Raw genomic sequence first — 18,581 nt, 5'->3', positions numbered from 1 at the left:
AACAGGAACTCTACCTAACAGATCAACTAGACAGGCTACGCACGGAAATATGCATGAAAGACTAAGCATGAAACAAACATTCAAATCTGAAATAAAGCAACCGGGAGCACCTGCAACCAACAACTCATCTAGAAATTTCCTAAAATAGGCAGACAAGTAAGAAAAGTAAGTGGGGACCATTTTCCTAAACTGGTTAGGCTGACAGAAAAGCTGTAAAAGCAAAAGCATAAAGCAGACTTGCAGATCTGAACATTAACTACCTCCTACTTCATCTTCTTCATGTAACTAAACAAAAACAAAGTAAAAACAGAGCATTGAGACACCATTGATGCTGGAAAACAGAGCATGCTTCAAACGAAATGCGAACAAGAAATTTAAACTAAGAACTACTGGATCTACGCTAACTGGTTAACCAGAACGATGAACGAACAGAAACAAGCCATAATCATGCAGTTCCAGAACAGAGCAAAACTAAATCTAAAAGATCGAACACTAACTAACATGGATCTACGAAAATCAAATGCTAACAAGCATGGATCTATGAAATCAAATACAAATAAACTAGATCTAAGAGATTCTAACACTACCAATTGCGAAAAGCATCCAACACAAATAAAGCCTAACATCTCAAGATCTAACTACCAATTGCGAAAAGCATCCAACAAAACACAAATAAAGCTCAACTCCACCAGAATCTAACAAAAACTCCAACGTGAACTTCCATAACTTCAAATAAAAACAGATCTAAAACTTCCAAGAGACAAGATTCAACACCAACAACGAAATACTACGAAATTCTTGAGCTAAGATGTTCAAAACCACGGAAAACGCTTAAAAAACAAAACTAGAGCAATTCAAAACAGGATGTAAGATTGTATCTTCACTCCATAGAGCGGTGGAACACGATTTCAGAACTAAGAACGGTCGGAATTAAGGATTTTCCCCCTCTGAGCTAGAAGGCAGAGAGCTAGAAACTGAAGTTGGAGTGGATTTGCAGCTAAGAACTATATCTAATGACTACTGTGTGTAGAATGGTGAGCTCCCAAAGGCTGCTTTCTTCCTTCAATGTTGGCTCCTTTATATAGGGAGGCTTGAGGCCAATTCTCTAGGGTATGTCTTCCATGATTTGACATTTGTACTCTTAAAATAATGGGGTCTTCGAATTCTCTCTCATTTATCCTACTCCTTGCACTGCCTGCCTCTTCTGATAATTCTCCTTGACCAATTAGGCGGCTTTTCAGCATTTTCACTCCTTTTTGCTCAATCTGCGTTTGCTCGGTCAGTTTACTCGATCTACCTGATCCAGCAGCAACATGCACACTTAAACTCAAATTTTGTGCATGATCTCCCCCCAAAGCACGTGAATTCACCCATAAATCAATGCATGAAACGAGCCTTATCAATGATGAATTGTAGATGTTGGTTCATAAATAAGTGAATGTGGTAAAGAGTGGAATGAAGATTGAGAAATAAACACTGCATTATGGATTGTATGAAAATCCCTATTTTAAAATCGAGCAACTTGAAAAATTAACTAAATAACTTAGTAGAAAGAGTGAGCTGAAATATATTGTAAAATGCATAATAAAATAGCTCACCAGCTTAGTTTGGACGACTAATATATGACCGAGTGACTCAGTTGATTTAATTTAAATTGTTATTTGAAAATTTCCATCTGATTAAACAAGAAACGATTAATTTAAATATTAGAGCATTCATAATGCATGTCGCGCCAGCCATGTTGAGCGCCCTCGTAGAAGGAAGGGGGTGCGGCGGGGACTGTGATTGTGGGCAGAGAGGGCGCTGCTTGTCGCTCGTTAAAAGCGCGTGCCACAACCCTAGGGGGGTGATTTCGAGGTTGGAGGTCGAATTTTAATTTTTTTATTTCAAATTCAAAACATCATAAATGCAAAAACATTCACTTTCATTTTATTCCAAATCCACTTTCATTATGACAAAAGGATTAATCCCAACCACACGTTCTCATTCAACTACAATGAGCGAGACGAAATGGATAACTTTGTCCACTCTAGGGGCAGGAACGTTGAGAGGCCGGCAGAATGGGATCGAAGTCAATGCAGATGTTCTATCCCATTATCCATTGACAGGTCAAACGATAGTCTTTACTAACTGTAGGCAGTGAATATAACGACGCCTACGAGATTTGTAAGATGAAGGCGAGACCAATCCTGGGAAGGGGCAAAGTAAGAAGCCGACATTTGGGGATGGGCCGAAAAGGTACTGCCCGAAGGAATGTTTTGTTTTGGTGTTGTTCTACATCGATGCGTCAAAGACCTCATCCTTGTCAAAAACCAAAAGTTCTAAATGTTTTGGAAACAAGTTGCTAAGAAGTACGACACATGTATGCCCAATGATGCGCCAAAGCGTGATTGTGACATGCTAAGGAAGGTGGAAGCACTGGTCTCGAATGCAGAAAGACGTGATATAGAAAAAAAAGAGTGGAATGATAATGTACTCCCTCCGTCCCAAGGAAGATGACCCTTTTCTTGAGCGGCACGAGAATTTATGCAACTTTATTTTGTGTGTGACGTGAAGAGAGTAAAGTAAGAAAGATGAAATAAAGTAGAGAGAAATGTGTTTCTCCTTTTAGTAATGTGTCATCTTGGTTGGAATAAACCAAAAAGGAAAGTGAGTCATCTTCAATGGGACGGGGGAAGTAGTATTTTGTACTCCCTCCATTCCATAGTAGTGGAGACGTTTCATTTTGGCACGCGATTTAAGAAAAATTGTGTTAAGTAAGTTAAATAAAGAAATAATATAGTAGGAAATGAAAAAGGTAGAGAGATGAAGAGAGAATAAAGTAAGAGAGTAAAGTAAAAGAGAATAAATGTGTTGACTTTTGCTAGAAAAGGAAATGCCTCCACTATTATAGAAAGTACTAAATGACAAAATGACTTTACTACCGTGGGACGGAGAAAATAGTATTTCAAATTTATAATTATTTAAAATTAAAATAAATAAATATTGCAAATTAATAGTAAGCATGAAATTAAATTCAGGGACGGACTAATAAGGTACTAGTACTATTTTTCAAGGACAGATGAAGTATAAGAGAACGAGGGATATGACCTTTTATTGGAATTTTGTATGTCGGTGAAATGCAATGTTTTAGAACCGCCCGGCTGGACTGCGAACTAGAAACAAATTTTTTTATTTTTTCATCAAAGTTTTTAAAAAACCTGTTTTTTTTCGTCAAAGTTTTTAAAAATTTGTTGTTGGTAGGGGTTAAACTCATGACCTCTCTTCTAGTTAAAAAAACCTCTATCAGTCCACCATAAGGGTTCATTAAACAATTTGAAACATTAAATATTTTTATACATTAACCATTAAACTTTTCATCTACCTACATAAACTAATAATTCATTTTAATTTTATAACTCTTTAATATAATTATTAATTATAATATACTATATAATTATCATCCTCTAAATTTTAAGGATACTTTACTTGCCACTTATACTATTATTATTACCATATAGGTTCATTATTTACTATAAATAAATAATTTTTTATAATATATATTTAATTTATATACCCTAGCTATTGATATTAATGAATATTCTTTTCTAAACTAATTAATAATTCACATTTAACTATATAATATTATTTTACCAAATAAACTTTTTGAAATTAATATAAATTTTATCTATTTTAATTACATGAACTATTAAATTTTTTTTATCTACACTAACTAATATTAAATTTATATGTAACTAATTATCTATAAGGTTTAATGTTTTGTAATATATTATAAATTATATTTTATCATTTATAAAATTTAATATAAATTTTTATTATATATATTTGCAATTGTAAAATGGTTAGATAAATGGTTCAACTAGTCTGGTCGATTGAACCATGAATCAGTAGTTTCACAAGTTCGCTTATCGACCCGGTTTTTAAAACATGGTGAAATGGCATGGCTTGATGTAGGGGTGTCGAAACGGGTAGCGGGTAACGGGTAATCCCGAACCCGACCCGTTACCTGCCGAGTATCGGGTACCCGTTACCCAACGGAATCGGGAAACAGGGCGGGGTCGGGTATAATAATTTTGGGTTTTGCGGGTATCGGGGTAATCCCGATAGTCCCGAAAATACCCGATATACATATTGATATTTTATAATTTTTTATTTTTTATTTTAATACTTGCTCTTCATGATGTAATTTTTTTAAGATTTTAATATTTTAAAATATAATTTTTTATTAGTAATATATTATAAAATGTATTTTTTAAGTTTTGAAGAATGATTGGTGAAACCGTGTGAAACTTTTATTACTTTAGACTTTTGGTTGAAGTTATTTACTTATTTTATATTTATACTTTTGATTAAAGTAAGACATTGTTGCTTACTTTGTTAATTGTTTTCATATTTAGATTTTTGAATGGTAATTTGGAGTTTGGATTTTTTGGCATTGTAATTGAATTTGGATTACATATTTACTTTGCAGGTGGTATTTGTGCAGCTCATATGATTATTTAAAGTAGATATTTCAAAGATTACATGGCTTGATCTCAATTCTCAACAAAATTAAATAATAATAAAAAGTTTCAAGTGAGACTATTACATTCATCAAGTAGTATTTTTTAAAAAAGCATCTAAAATATACAAATAATATTTTAAAAAAGAAGATTTCAAAAAAAAATGTTTCGGGTAGGGTACCCGAGGCGTCGGGTGCGGGATACCCGACTCGGGTATCAGGTAATACCCGACTAAATGCGGGACGGATATTGGGACTAACTTTTCGGCCAAAATCGGGTGCGGGTACCCGCGGGTACCCGTTTCGACACCCATAGCTTGATGTTGAAAGAGGGAAAAAAAAACACGTTTCTTTGGAAGTCGAGTTGCAACTACCACCCCAATTATAAATATAGTCCCAACAACCAAATCAGTCTACCTAAAAACAAAAGGTCATACTCCTTCACTTCATTCCAAAATTCATCATCAAAATTTCCCCAATTTTTACTCCATTAAATTTCCTCTCTCCCAACACTCGCCGGAATCCATGTATACGACCGCCGCACGCCTCTTCCTAATCCTCTCCCTGCTCTCCGCCGCTGCCGCTGCAGCCAATCCCCCCTCAGTCTACGAAGTTCTCCAATCCTACGGCTTCCCCGCCGGCCTCCTGCCGCAAGGAGTCACAAGCTACGAGCTCGACACCACCACCGGCAAATTCTCGGTGTCCCTGGGCGGCAGCTGCAGCTTCTCCATCAGCGGCTACGATCTCAAGTACAAGAGCACCATCACTGGCACCATCGCCAACAATAAGATAACAGATCTGAACGGGATCCAGGTGAAAATTCTGTTTTTCTGGATCAACATCATCGAGGTCACAAGCGACGGTGACGAATTACAGCTTTCTGTTGGAATAGCGTCGGCTAATTTTCCGGTGGATAATTTCTTCGAGTGTCCGCAATGTGGTTGTGGATTTGACTGTGTGACGAGGAAGGCTCGGGCTCTGCCGCTGGTTCAGTATGATTAGATTTAGCGTCGCCGATTGCAGAACTCCGGCGTCAGGGGTTTTGCAGCAACTCGTCGTTTTCGGTGAGTAGTTGATGCATTTATGTTAGCTTCTACTAGTAATTTTGTAGTAATATTTAGTGCTCTTAACTTCCACTTTTTAAATTCCTATGAATAAAACTGACGCTTTAAGACTTACTATATGTATTAATTGTTATTCATGTTTTCTGAAAGTTTATTCTTCAATAAATGTGTTGTATTTGGCATATTCTTCCACATATAGCTCGATCTATTATTGTCCGTCCCAATTCAAAAATCTAAAGAAAAATGAAAAAAAGTAGCCTAATCTTATACATACCTCCGCCCCTCAATAAATGTCCTATTTTGATTCGATATGTATTTTAAAAAATGTAACAGAAAGTAGGTTGAAAGTTAATAAATGAGTTAGTGGAATGTGATGTTCATTACTAAAAATGATAAAAATGAAGTGGGACGATTAATATGGGGCGAACTAAAATAGAAAACTAAGACACATAATGAGGAACAAAAAGAGTAATAATTTTATGATCAAATATAAATGGAATGTGAAACGAAACTAAACTTTGATGGACAAACTAAAATACTAAATGAAACTATTTGAATAATATGAAAGATGTAAAGATCAAACAAAATACTCTCTCTGTCCTACCGAAGATGACTCATTTTTTTTAAGTATGTCTGATTGGTAGCGAAATTGTTTCGGATTTGATCAAGTTATATAGAAGATAACCGACCAAATGGATCAGTTAGCAAATGTCGTTGCCACTTAATCAAGGCGTTCTCGCTCTCACTCACCACTAATGTAATTTGTAACTCCCAAACTCGCACAACTTTAACAGTAAAGCGGCAAGAACGGGGTTGATCCCACAGAGAAACCGGTGTATCTAGTGTGTGAGTAGTGAACAGGGTTCGACTGCTGCCACGCTTTAGTTTGAGAGTTTCTAAGCTACTGGATTTACGCTAGGCAAAATGTAAACTATCTACTTGATCAAGCTACTCATCATGCTGACACAATTTAATGGATCAAGTAAGCGACAGGCGGAAATAAGATCTTAACTACCTAGGCATGCTACGAAAAACACAAACACTTTGCCATTCAACATAATAAAGATTCGGACAATTAATCGAAGACTTAAAAGCGAAACTGAACTGGAATAGTAAACAAGATGACGAAAACAAAACAACTTCAACTTTATAGCTCAGAACAGTGCGGTGAACATACGGAATACAAAAGATCTATTCTTTAACTATGGAATTAAACTAAGCTATCAACTTCGGAAAATAAGAAAGCGAGTAAAGCTGAGGAGTTCTCGGTTGGAAACTTGGGACGGCGCCGAACAGATATTGAGTATTCTGTTGCGCTCCCTTCGGTCGCTCTCTCTCTAACTATTTCTTTTACTACGCTACCTTCGGAACGGGAAACTAAACTCAGAACTAAACTAGAACGAAAAAAAGGAAAATAAAAGAAGAAACTGATAAGGAGATTCTAAAAAGAAGATTCTTCATTATGGTGGCACCAGTGGCGGATCCAGGATTAAAAAACGGAGGAGGCGGAATAAAATAATAAATAATAAAATATTAAATATAATACTTCAATATGTTTTTTTAGATTTCTAGCATCTGTTAACCGAGACAACTGATTTCTACGGGTATCCATATCTTGAAAACGTTTCAAGATTCTTTCATTAGAAACACTAGCAAAGATGGATCTTTCATTGTATACTACCAAACTGTCATTCAACCACTCATCTCCCATCTTATTCCGCAAGTCAGTCTTGACAAATTTCATTGCTAAAGATACTTTTTCAACAGATGCAGTCGCTACAGGTAAGATCAATACCAACTCAATTAGACGATAAACCAACGGAAAAACTTTATCTTTCGTGGTTTCAATAATCTTCTGAGATAGGCTAGCCAAATCTTCAATACCATTCAATCGTGCATCTCTTCTCACAACATCAACAAAAGTTTCAAGTTGTTTAAACAATTCAGTATGTTGAGTCGATGTGAAGTCCTTTGGGTAAAGAGTAGCAAGATGAACAAGCTTATGAACATTAAAAGCAGCGAAATCATTTTTTTGATCGAGGCATGCCATACAACTTAGCAAGTCTGTGGATGCCTCAGAGAAACGATTTTCCATCTCTTGTGTAAGTAAGTCGACGACCTAATTGACACACAAGAAAGATTAAATATCAAGATGATTCTATTTTAGTAAATGAATAAGATATTAAATTTCAAATTACCTGAAAAAATATTCCAACGCGATAATGATGGTAGTTCTTGATGTTTGAACCATTTCTCTTACTAATCCGCTTTGGAGCATCATCATCCATGTTTGTTATTGAAATGTCATTTGCCCCACAAAAATCATTCACTTCTTGCAAGAAAGTATCCCATCCAAATTCTCGAAATGATCTCAAGCTTTCTTTCACATTCTCTATCTAGAAAATCACATTTAAAATATCTTGATCTCTTTGTTGCAAGGTACATGACAATGGTTGAATAACCCCCAACAAATGTTTCATCAACATAAGGATGAATACAAATTCAAAAGTCTCCATTTTTTGTACGAGACCTACAGCTTTGCCCCTTGTTTCATATTCTTCTCCATCAACAAGTACTTTTCAAGTACTTCGGTTACTGACTGCCACATATTTGCAAGACGAATCACGGTGACATAATGAGATCCCCATCGAGTATCACCTGGTCTCTTCAAAGAAGTTTCTTGATTTTGGCCTCTACCAGTACCAATTTCCCCATTCTCTATCATTTCAACTAGTCTATCGTGCTCAATTTTTCGAATCATATCAGCCCTTTTGCAGGAAGAACCACATGTTGTGACAATCTAGATAAGATAACTGAAAAAATCACAAACATATTGATTTGTCTTGCACACGGCCACACATACCAATTGAAGTTGGTGGGCAAAACAATGGACATACCAAGCTGATGGATTTTCCTTTAAAATTAGTGCTTTCAATCCATTGCATTCACCTCGCATGTTTGATGCTCCATCGTATCCTTGGCCTCTCAATCTCGACAAAGGTAACTTAAACTTAGCAAATACGGAGTCAATTGCCTCTTTCAAACAAACTGATGTAGTTTTTTTTACATGAGCCAAAGCTAAAAACCTTTCAATTATCTGGCCATCCTTGTTCACAAATCTTATGACAATTACCATTTGCTCCTTTGTTGATCAATCACGTGACTCATCAACTAGGATTGAAAAGTGTCTGTCTCCAAGTTCTGTGGTTTCCACCGCACAAGCATTAGCCATATCTTTTTGGACTGATGGAGAAGTCATTTGGTTATTTCCAGGGGCATTTTTCAAAATCACTTTACCAACTTCATCATTCCTCAAACCATACCATTCTAATAGCTCAAGAAAATTACCTTTGTTCAAAGACGTAGATGACTCGTCATGTCCCCTAAAAGGCAAACCTTGAATCAAAAGAAAACGAACTACATCAACAGTTGCAGTCAATCGAATTCGATATTCCTTTTCTTTTGTTGTCATACCTCTACTTACAACATAAGCCACACTTTGCCTTTGATTGACAAAATTTTCATATTCTATCCTTGCTTTGTTGTGTGCACTACTTTTATCCCCAACATGCGCCTTGAATTTTTCTAGTGCTTTTTTCCAATTAGAAAAACCACAACTAGTGAAGGCTTCATCTCCCGGTGCCACATAACCACGCTTGAAAAGAAAATAGTAAAAACAATATGCGGCATGTTTCGCTTCACTATATTCTAGCCAATCATAATCTTTGTACCAAGCATCTCTAAAACTCCTATTATCTTTTCCTTGACGCGTTTTTTGAAAAATATTATCCTTTGGTTGACAAGGGCCTTTTGCTACATATTCTCTACGAATACGATCCCAGATATTCACACCATATTCTGCAATTGGTTTTCGCAAATCAGGATCAGCCTTGATTTCACTTTCATTTATATCATCATTCTCCATCAAATTTTCTTCAGCATTATGTGCTTCTAGTTCTTGACAAGAATCCAAAATTGTTGGTCTTTTTCCAAAATATTTCTCCATACCTAATGAAACAAAAAAAGGTATAATTATAAAATATTATAACAAAGTAACTATCATTTACTCACTTTATACTATCCATGGGACCATACTTTGTCATTAGCATTTACCACATGCCACATGGAACCCACCCAATGTTTTATATATACACCACTAACCACTTCGGCACTTCTCATTTTATAGCCATTCCAAATTTCCAATCTCTTTAAAATTCAAATGCAGCTGTTGTATTTTTTTTTCCTATACCAAGTTTCAACTATGAGTTGCTGCTGCCTCTTTAATCTTCTAAGCTACTTTGTTTTCCTATTCCAAATGGAAAATATTTAATCTTTCCTCAATGGCTAAATGCCTAAATCTACAAATTCAAAGACATGAAATTGAATTTTAAAACACAACACACCTTCAAATTTATGAAATTATGCTTCTGGAATTTGAGAATGGTTGGGCTTCTTCTTGAGATGGAAATTGGAGAGGCAGCAGCCAGCAGGGGCGGACTTGTGGAGTTGTGGTTGTGGAGTCCGGAGGGTGGACGACACAGAGGAAATCAGAGCTTCGCTGGGAGCAGACTCGTCACTCCCTCCGCCAGAGCGTATGGAATTTGGGGATTTCTTTAGGGCTGAAGTTTATTCATTATTATTTTTTATTTATTAGAGTTTAATTTTATTGAAAAGGCAGATACGATTGGGCTTTTAGTACTTTTTTAATTGGGCTTGAGTTGAGTTTTAAAATTTTATTTTAATTAAGCTTGGGAATAATGGGTATTTTTTTTCGGTCAACAGGGCGACGTCGGAGACAACGAAGTGGGCGGATATGGAAATTATACATCCGAGATAAGGGAAAATTAGTCGCATGGAGGGGGTCGCCCCCCTCCTACCCCCTGGATCCGCCAGTGGGTGGCACATCCTCTATTTATAAGTTCGCCGTAATGACCTCCAGATGGATAATGATCTCGGAAGAGGATATTCGCTCACGTTGTGACCGAGCATCTCATCGATTGATACGTGCCTTTCTTCTAGAATGACGTCACTCCTCAATAACAGAATGATGACTCAGCTCTGTCCTTGCGTATTGCGTTTCAGCACGTGTTCCCTTGTAGAACGTCGTCCTTGATAACAGAATGATGATCATCATCCAGCTCATTAGCCTCACGTGTCCTTCTTCTAGAATGCAGTGGTCCCCGCCTAACTGCTTGATCACCCCCTTGATCATTTCACCCGATTTTTGGCCTTTTTCGCCTTTTGTACCAACTTGATCAGCTTGGCCTTGTTGCCTTGGTCAATCGGCATTCCTGCACAATTAACACTTGCTTTGCGCGATAAACTGATCAAGTATCATACATTTTACCCCTAAACCGATGCATGAAATAGGCCTTATCAATGTCACACTCGTGATTATCCATTGCAAATTCTTTTATCTATTTTATTCTATCTTTCTTATTTAATTCTCTTCATCTAACACACAAAATAAAATTATGCCACCCAAGAAAATGGCCATCTTTCTTGGGATTAACACACAAAATAAAATTATGCCACCCAAGAAAATGGTCATCTTTCTTGGGATGAAATGTATATAAAATAGTGAATAATAAAATAAATGATGTAAAGATCACTCGTATGTTTTTTTTGTTACATAAATAAAAAAATTTGTCAATAGCGCCAGTTCCAAAGCAGAAAATGCGACTGAGTTTTTTATCTTCACATGCTAGCACATGTTTTCACGTTACAACCACGAAACTTTGGGTCGAGATCGTAAACATGCATACAAATTTGATAGTTTGGGTATTTCATTGATATTATCCATAGTTTAGGATAACTTATTTGGCATTCAATGCACAGTTTGATCAATATTTATCCAAAATAAATTATCCCCTTCAAATTGGATATGCTATTTTATCCTTGTTTTGAGTTTGACCTTGCTTTTGTAATAATCGTAACCAAGTTAATAAAATGAACATTTAAGCTGGACTGAGGAATAAAAACAAATACAAAGGAATAACTATCTCATTATCATATAGTAGTACTAGTTTTCTTGTTTTTGGACATTGAAGAATAAAATCAAACATGATCAATGGGTTTAGTATACATTACCCATGAGGCCATGAGTATGCTGTGTTGATTCTGGATTACTAGAAAACTAACCGGGTGTAATATAATCCAAAAGAAGGAATACAAAAAGAAGACTGAAACGAAATTACAATAACAAAATTGAAACAGTAAATCGAAAATGTAGTAATAAGCCGAGTCGAGGAGACCTCTTTCCGCAAGACGAGATACGTCTCGGTAGTGCTCTCGGATTGGCGTGTCGTCCCCAAAGATAAAATGGCTTTCATCTTTGACGAAGTAGCACCGCTATCAGCAGAGCTCTGACAAATTGGATGGAAGTGAAGGCAGAGCTTCGACAGAAGAACAATGTAAAAGAGAGAGAGCTTATGATGCAGAATGCTTTGTATTGTGTGTATTATGCATGATATGGCTAGCCTATTTATAGGCTTAGTCCATTGCAGGGGTGAACACAACCTTGATGGCTATCATCATTGCGAGCCTGTAACCGTCGGGCGTTACAAGCCGTTACGGGAGCTGGAGAGACTGATCTTAGACGGACGTATCGAGACACACTGCGCGTTTATGTTCGCTCACGACGTTAACTTCATCACATGTCAGCCATGTTGGTTTCACTGCGTCATACTGAGGAGTTGTCATCTCACTTGGTTCACTAACGTGGAAGCGTTGGTGGTCTTAAAAGAGTTAGACTAGCATCGGGCCAAGTCCAAGTCCACGGCCACAAGCACGTGGCACGTGGCCGCAGCGGCGGAGTGCAAGTGTGGGCTCTACATCCCATCTTAGTCTACTATAATTATTACATGTAATAACTCTTTTTATTACTCCCTTCGTCCCCCATTAATTGTCCACTTTTGTTCGGGCATGAGTTTTAAGAAATGTAAAGGAAAGTATGCTAAAAAGTTAGTGGAATATGAGTCCCACTTTTATTCATTGGTTTTATAATAAAATGCGAGTGGAATAAGTTAGTGGATTGTGGAACCTACTCACTATTTATGGTAAAAGTGAAAGTGGACAATTAATGGGGGACGGACGAAAACGACAAAAGTGGACAATTAATGGGGGACAGAGGGAGTACTAAATTAATAAGGTTGTCACTTCCAATGTGGGATAAATAACTCTCTTAAATAATCTCATAGTTTTCTCATAGCTCATTTAATTAGCTCGCAATATTGTCCAACTTTAATCCATTATTTCTCACTCGCCGGGAATCAGATTTGAGATAATGAATATACCACGATCATCTACTCCGAACGTAGATCGACGCTATATCATTTAATTTCACAAAATTAAATGTTTCGTTAAATTTATTCTTGGTCAAAACCCTTTGACCGGGCACACGATTCCAACATGCTGCTAAACATGATTTAACTATAAAGGCTTGACGGAGGATGGGACCAGAGTACTTTTTCGATATTTACATCAGCACAAATAATTGAGTGACAAATAATAAAAGAGTGGTGACAATAACTAGAGATATATATGATCATTTGTTAAAAGTAGCATCGACATTGAAAAAGCCTACATGATCATGAATACTTTTAATATCAACTACTTCGTACTATGCATATATGACATATTTATTTTTCAAAATAATCAAAATTTTGAAAATGATTTATTATGAATAAAAAGAATAAGAATAATAATAACTATTAGGAGATTTTTTTTATTGCAAAGTGTGTGAAACAAAAAAAATAAAGTGCGTATAATTTAAAATCAATAGCTTGTGTATTTGCAAAAATTGGAAGAATTGACAAAATTACAAGATGTGTGTATGGAAACATAAAATTAACATGAATTACCACTTTTGAGAGATTCGAACCCACATCTTTTAAAAGGAAGGCGAGAATAACATCCGCTTGAGCTAAAAGGCATGTTTGTACATTTTGCAAAACTAATATATATAGGGGTGCATTACCCTCCTTATCATCCCCTAGTATAAAACATGGGGCTATTATAATCCATAGGATATATTAATCTGATGGCCTAGATTAATTATTAGTCGGTACATTATGTTAGTGTTTACCTACATTAAAGGGCAAATTAGTCATCAAATAATGAGGTGGTTCATTTTAAAAAATGCAGGTATGAGATTTATGGGATTTAATTCCAGCCATGATACAACTCCCCCCCCTCTCTCTCTCACCATTCCTTCCACCTTCTCTCCTCCCTCATTAATTGTTATTCCTTAGAACCCTAACCGCTGCTTCACTCAACCTTCTCTCCTCCTCTCGACGCGTTTCTCAAGTCGTAGTCGACGGCGAATCAGTCCCCATCACGACGAGTTTCTCACGGTGTAGATGATGAAGAATCAGTTTAGACGACGTCGAATCGGTCGATTCTCTACATCTCCGACGGCGGTGTGAAAGGTAAAGCAAAAAATAAAAAAAATTCCTCAAATTTCAGTTTATTCTAAACTTCTAGAACCGTTATTTCATTATTTTTGTACATTATTTGATATCAATTTTGATTTGTATTGTAGTTTATGTTCAAGAGGGTTTGTCACTAATTGAGAGGGTTATTTGTGCTCTAAATTCAAGCTTTTGTAATTTTCTGTTACTTTGCAATTCTCATTCTGATCTGTACAATTTTTGAGTTTTGTGGATCCCAATATTTTGATTTGTACATGAATAAGTGTTGATTTTAGGCTTAGTCTCGTGCTACATCTTGTAGGTAGTTCTCTACATCATATTTTTAGTACATTGTTCAAAAAAAAATGCAAACTACTATATACCAAAATCTGTACATTATTGCTGTTCTCATTGTACATTATTTTTGTTCATTATTTTCATGAAAAATGCTACATTAAGGGGTTATGTAATTACATTATTTTCCGTGCATTATGTTGCGAAGAAGTGCTACATTATATAGTCCCAGAAGTACATCATGTTCTGTTACATCATGTAGTTGGGTCTGTACATCATGTTCTATTACATTATTTAGCTATAGATGTACATTAACTGATACTGCATTGTATGTGTTTCCGAATAGGTTCAACGAGTGTAAGAATCGATTAAGAGGGCGACTTTGACGTTACCATGCCCGTTGCGTTAGCGCAACGACTGGCTTTAAAGATATTCAAAGATGTGCTACATTGTTATTGTGTTGTAGTATGCTATGTGGCTAAATTGTATTTAATGTATATGTCACCTACTGAGTAATGTAGATTATAATTCGTTGCTTAAGGGGCAGAAGTTATATCCAATCCCCTAGGGTTTAGTAGTCCATGAGGCTAGGGTGTAGTACCAACCCAATAGCACAACGTTCAGTAAATGCAAGGAGCTAGAGTGGTTCTTGTAGAGTTCAATTATTTATTGTTTGGTGTAGTAGTCTTTGTTGTATTCTTACACTTATTAAGTTACATTATTTGCTTCTGATGTACAATACATTAAAACTATAGCTATATACATTACCAAAATGACTGAAATCAAATTGACCGAAAAATATACCTTAAACTACTACATTCGTACATTATTTAGGAACAAAAATATACATTACAATACTAAAACTTAGCCCCATGGATTGCAAAACCATTTGAGAAATGGATTTAACTTCCGCAACACATTAAACCCATTATAATATACATTAATGGGAATGGGGTATATACTTTAAACTACCATAATCATACATTAAATTCAGTATGAATTCTTAGACGACAATTCAAAAATGAATTTTGATGTATGAGTTGGTGATATGCCCTAGTATTAGGGATGTCAGTCGGGCCAGCCCACCGGGTTTCGGGCCAACCCTATTCGGGTTGCGGGTCAATCGGGTGCGGGCTAATCGGGTTGTGATTTTTTCGGGTTATAAAAGTTCAACCCTAACCCTAAAGGCTCGGGTTTCGGGTTAGCCCATCGGGTTAATCGGGTTGCTACCGATAAAATTAACATGCGATCAATCCAATAAATAATGGTGAAAATTAGTTATATTTATAAAATGTAAAATATTTAATTATGATAAATTTGAGATATATGCTTAAACTCAAACATAAATATGATCAAATACTAATATTTGAGATTTTTTCAAAATAAAACATAAACATCAAGAAATTTTAAAGCATGTTTAGAAATTTAAATATATTTTTTTAGTGAATTTGAAGTTTCTAATTCATTTATTTATTATTATATTAATGAAAACTTAATATATAATTTATATATTTAATATATAAAATGGAAAATTATTTTTTCAGTAATCTATATTATAAAATAATCAATGAAGTGTCGAATTAGAGTCAAACAAATAGAACAATAGAAATTTTATCGGGTTTCCGGGCCAGCCCATCGGGTTTTCGGGTCTGGCCCTAACGGGTTACGAGTTAATCGGGTGCGGGCTAATCGGGCTGAAAATTTTCAGCCCTAACCCTATAAATTTGACGGGCTATTTGGGTCAGCCCACGGGTTGTGGGCTAAATTGACATCCCTACCTAGTATCATGGATTGCTAAACCCTATGGAATGACTCTAACTCTCTTTCCTTGGGCAAGGTTTTGTCCGTGAGTCGGTACTATACCCTAGCCCCATAGATTGCTAAACCCTTCGGGAAATTGATTTAAAACAATGTCACATTATACATGCATACTTGTGCATGACTTCAAACATCCTTTACGTATACATCATGTAGCTATACATGTACATCATGTTTTATTATTACATTATTCATTCATATCCGTACATTAGTGTGTAGGGTTCATAGATTACAATACGATATTCGTGTATAAAAACCAATATCTCTACATTCATATCCATAATGCCATGTAGCAACATTGTTCACCTTCTTTAGTCCTTGCCTTCATGTATCAACAACCGACTTCAACTCTTGAGTATATTCGAGTACAACCAAAACTGTAAACAAAAAAATATATATCATGTTAAGTTATGTACATTATACAAGCATAAATGTACATGACTGCATAACATCCTACATTGTTACACGATGTACCAATATCTCTACATCATGTTCTATTACATTATTAATTCATTTACTTACATTAATATCTGTATGAAACTAAAAACGGAATAATAAAAACATAAATTATAGAATAGTGTTGGTAATATACCCTAGCTAAAGTGATTGCTAAACCATCGGGAAATGGATTTATCTCCATGCCCTTGGTGAAGTTTTCTTTAATCAGTGAGTAATACTACCCAGCCTCATGGATTGCTAAATCCAAAGGGGATGGATTCAATAAAAAACTATGGAAAAATAAGTGCTCCATTACATTAAAACACTAGTTTCGTACATTACTAAGAAGGGCATATACATTCAGTTGCTATATCCGTACATCATGCTCTATTCCATTGTTAAGTCATTTTCATACATTAACGTGTGTGATTCATACATTAACAAACTGTATCTGTACATCAAATTTTGTATGAAACCAGAAACACAAAAGTAAAAACATAAATTACAGGAAACTGTTGGTGTTATGCCATAGCCAAATGGATTGGTAAACCGTTAGGGAATGGATTTATCTCCCTACCGTTGATGAAGTTTTCATTAATCAGTGGGTACTACAACCTAGCCCCATGGAGTGCTAAATCCTAAGGGAAAGGATTTTACATGAGGCAAACATAAAAATACATTGAAAACTACGTGCTGCAACTTCAGGCAATACCAAACAAGAACGACCGGAACATGACACATAAGAGATTTACTCAAAGCCAAACAAATTATGGTGGTCTCCCAACGTTCGGTTGATGAAATCCAGAAAACATCCAAAGCAATTCGATGAATCTAATAACTATTCACAAACCATGCTTCAAAAAATAAATTACCTTATTCCATCGTTGATAACACAGGATGATATTATTGAAACTCACGAAGGTGATGAACAAATACAATTGTTCTAATTTTATGTAGCAATAACAGTAATTTACTTCTTCAAAATCGGCGCATAGAAGATTTTTGACTGTGTGGGTTTAGGTTTGATAATTAAGGAAAACTAATCTTCCAGAAAAATAAAAGACCGTGAATCATGGGTTGGCATAACTGACATTTTTTTGCTGTTCCATCCATACCCTTTTTAATTTTTTAAATAATTTATTTAGTACCAAGTGGCAATCATATTAACCATCAGATCACACCCTATCAATGGATGGAATTAGTTTTCCTTTTAACAGTTTTCTTTACATTAATCTGAATACATATATATATATATATATATATATATATATATATATATATAGGAAAATGATCAATACAAAACTTGATCTCAATACAAAATCCAGACCAAATCCTGACCATGAGATTTGACAATCCAATGGTCAATAATTAAACAAAAACACGGAGGGTCATTGTAAAGCAGTTTTAGGTCATATTATAAACTTTGGGTTTGAGGTCATGTTAAGATCATTTCATGTCATCCTTACTATAATGACGTAAAAATAAGCTTACAATGACCTAAAAATGACTTTTGTATGCTTGGTTCTGCATTTTTGTATTAAGAATGGTTTTGCATGGATCAAAACCCTATATATATATATATATATATGGATCAAAAACCCACCTATATATATATATATATATATGGTTTTGATCCATGCAAAAGCATTCTTAATACAAAAATGCAGAACCAAGCATACAAAAGTAATTTTTAGGTCATTGTAAGCTTATTTTTACGTCATTATAGTAAGGATGACATGAAATGATCTTAACATGATCTCAAACCCAAATTTTATAATATGACCTAAAACTAATTTATAATGACCCTCCGTGTTTTTATTTAATTATTGACCATTAGATTGTCAAATCTCATGGTCAGGATTTGGTCTGGATTTTGTATTGAAATCAATTTTTGTATTGATCATTTTCCTATATATATGAGAGCATTATGGTCCTATTGCCTCTATAGTGTTAAGTTTCAACTTAATATTAACCATTAGATTAAGATGTTTGACGGACTAGATGCTGAAGAGAGATCATGGTCCACGTTACATTATTAGTTAGAATTGGTACATT

General features: G+C 35.4%; 3 protein-coding genes and 1 long non-coding RNA gene across 4 annotated transcripts; 2 read left to right on the top strand and 2 right to left on the bottom strand.

The window, feature by feature from the left end:
• Positions 1-4,926: 4,926 nt before the first annotated feature.
• On the top strand, positions 4,927-5,747 carry LOC121790273 (uncharacterized protein At5g01610-like). Its single transcript, XM_042188536.1, has one exon. It carries the CDS (start codon positions 5,027-5,029, stop codon positions 5,501-5,503), a length of 477 nt encoding a protein of 158 aa, XP_042044470.1. The 5' UTR covers positions 4,927-5,026; the 3' UTR covers positions 5,504-5,747.
• A 1,176-nt stretch (positions 5,748-6,923) lies between these two features.
• On the bottom strand, positions 6,924-8,701 carry LOC121790278. Its single transcript, XM_042188540.1, has 5 exons — positions 8,463-8,701; positions 8,153-8,333; positions 7,764-7,961; positions 7,247-7,684; positions 6,924-6,959 (listed from the first exon to the last, which is right to left on the bottom strand). The coding sequence occupies exons 1-5, from the start codon at positions 8,699-8,701 to the stop codon at positions 6,924-6,926; spliced, it is 1,092 nt and encodes a 363-aa protein (XP_042044474.1).
• Positions 8,702-8,716: 15 nt separating this feature from the next.
• Positions 8,717-9,571, bottom strand: LOC121790277 (zinc finger MYM-type protein 1-like). Its single transcript, XM_042188538.1, has one exon. The coding sequence runs from the start codon at positions 9,569-9,571 to the stop codon at positions 8,717-8,719; it is 855 nt and encodes a 284-aa protein (XP_042044472.1).
• A 4,177-nt stretch (positions 9,572-13,748) lies between these two features.
• On the top strand, positions 13,749-14,986 carry LOC121790276. The gene is made up of 2 exons (XR_006048248.1): positions 13,749-13,994; positions 14,617-14,986. It is a non-coding gene; the product is annotated as an uncharacterized LOC121790276 (long non-coding RNA).
• Positions 14,987-18,581: the final 3,595 nt, after the last annotated feature.

This window comes from Salvia splendens, unplaced genomic scaffold, assembly GCF_004379255.2.
Source record: "Salvia splendens isolate huo1 unplaced genomic scaffold, SspV2 ctg46, whole genome shotgun sequence".
Classification (NCBI taxonomy): domain Eukaryota; kingdom Viridiplantae; phylum Streptophyta; class Magnoliopsida; order Lamiales; family Lamiaceae; genus Salvia; species Salvia splendens.
This window is presented reverse-complemented; position numbering and strand designations above follow the sequence as displayed.

Bases quoted from the DNA above. Each gene is read 5' to 3' on its own strand.
- LOC121790273 (XM_042188536.1), top strand. From the start codon at position 5,027: ATGTATACGACCGCCGCACGCCTCTTCCTAATCCTCTCCCTGCTCTCC.
- LOC121790278 (XM_042188540.1), bottom strand. From the start codon at position 8,701: ATGGTAATTGTCATAAGATTTGTGAACAAGGATGGCCAGATAATTGAA. The intron at 7,685-7,763 runs GTAATTTGAAAT...TGTGTCAATTAG, and splicing joins GCGTTGGAATATTTTTTCAG to GTCGTCGACTTACTTACACA. The intron at 6,960-7,246 runs GTAGTATACAAT...TTTTCGTTCTAG, and splicing joins AGTGGTTGAATGACAGTTTG to TTTAGTTCTGAGTTTAGTTT.
- LOC121790277 (XM_042188538.1), bottom strand. From the start codon at position 9,571: ATGGAGAAATATTTTGGAAAAAGACCAACAATTTTGGATTCTTGTCAA.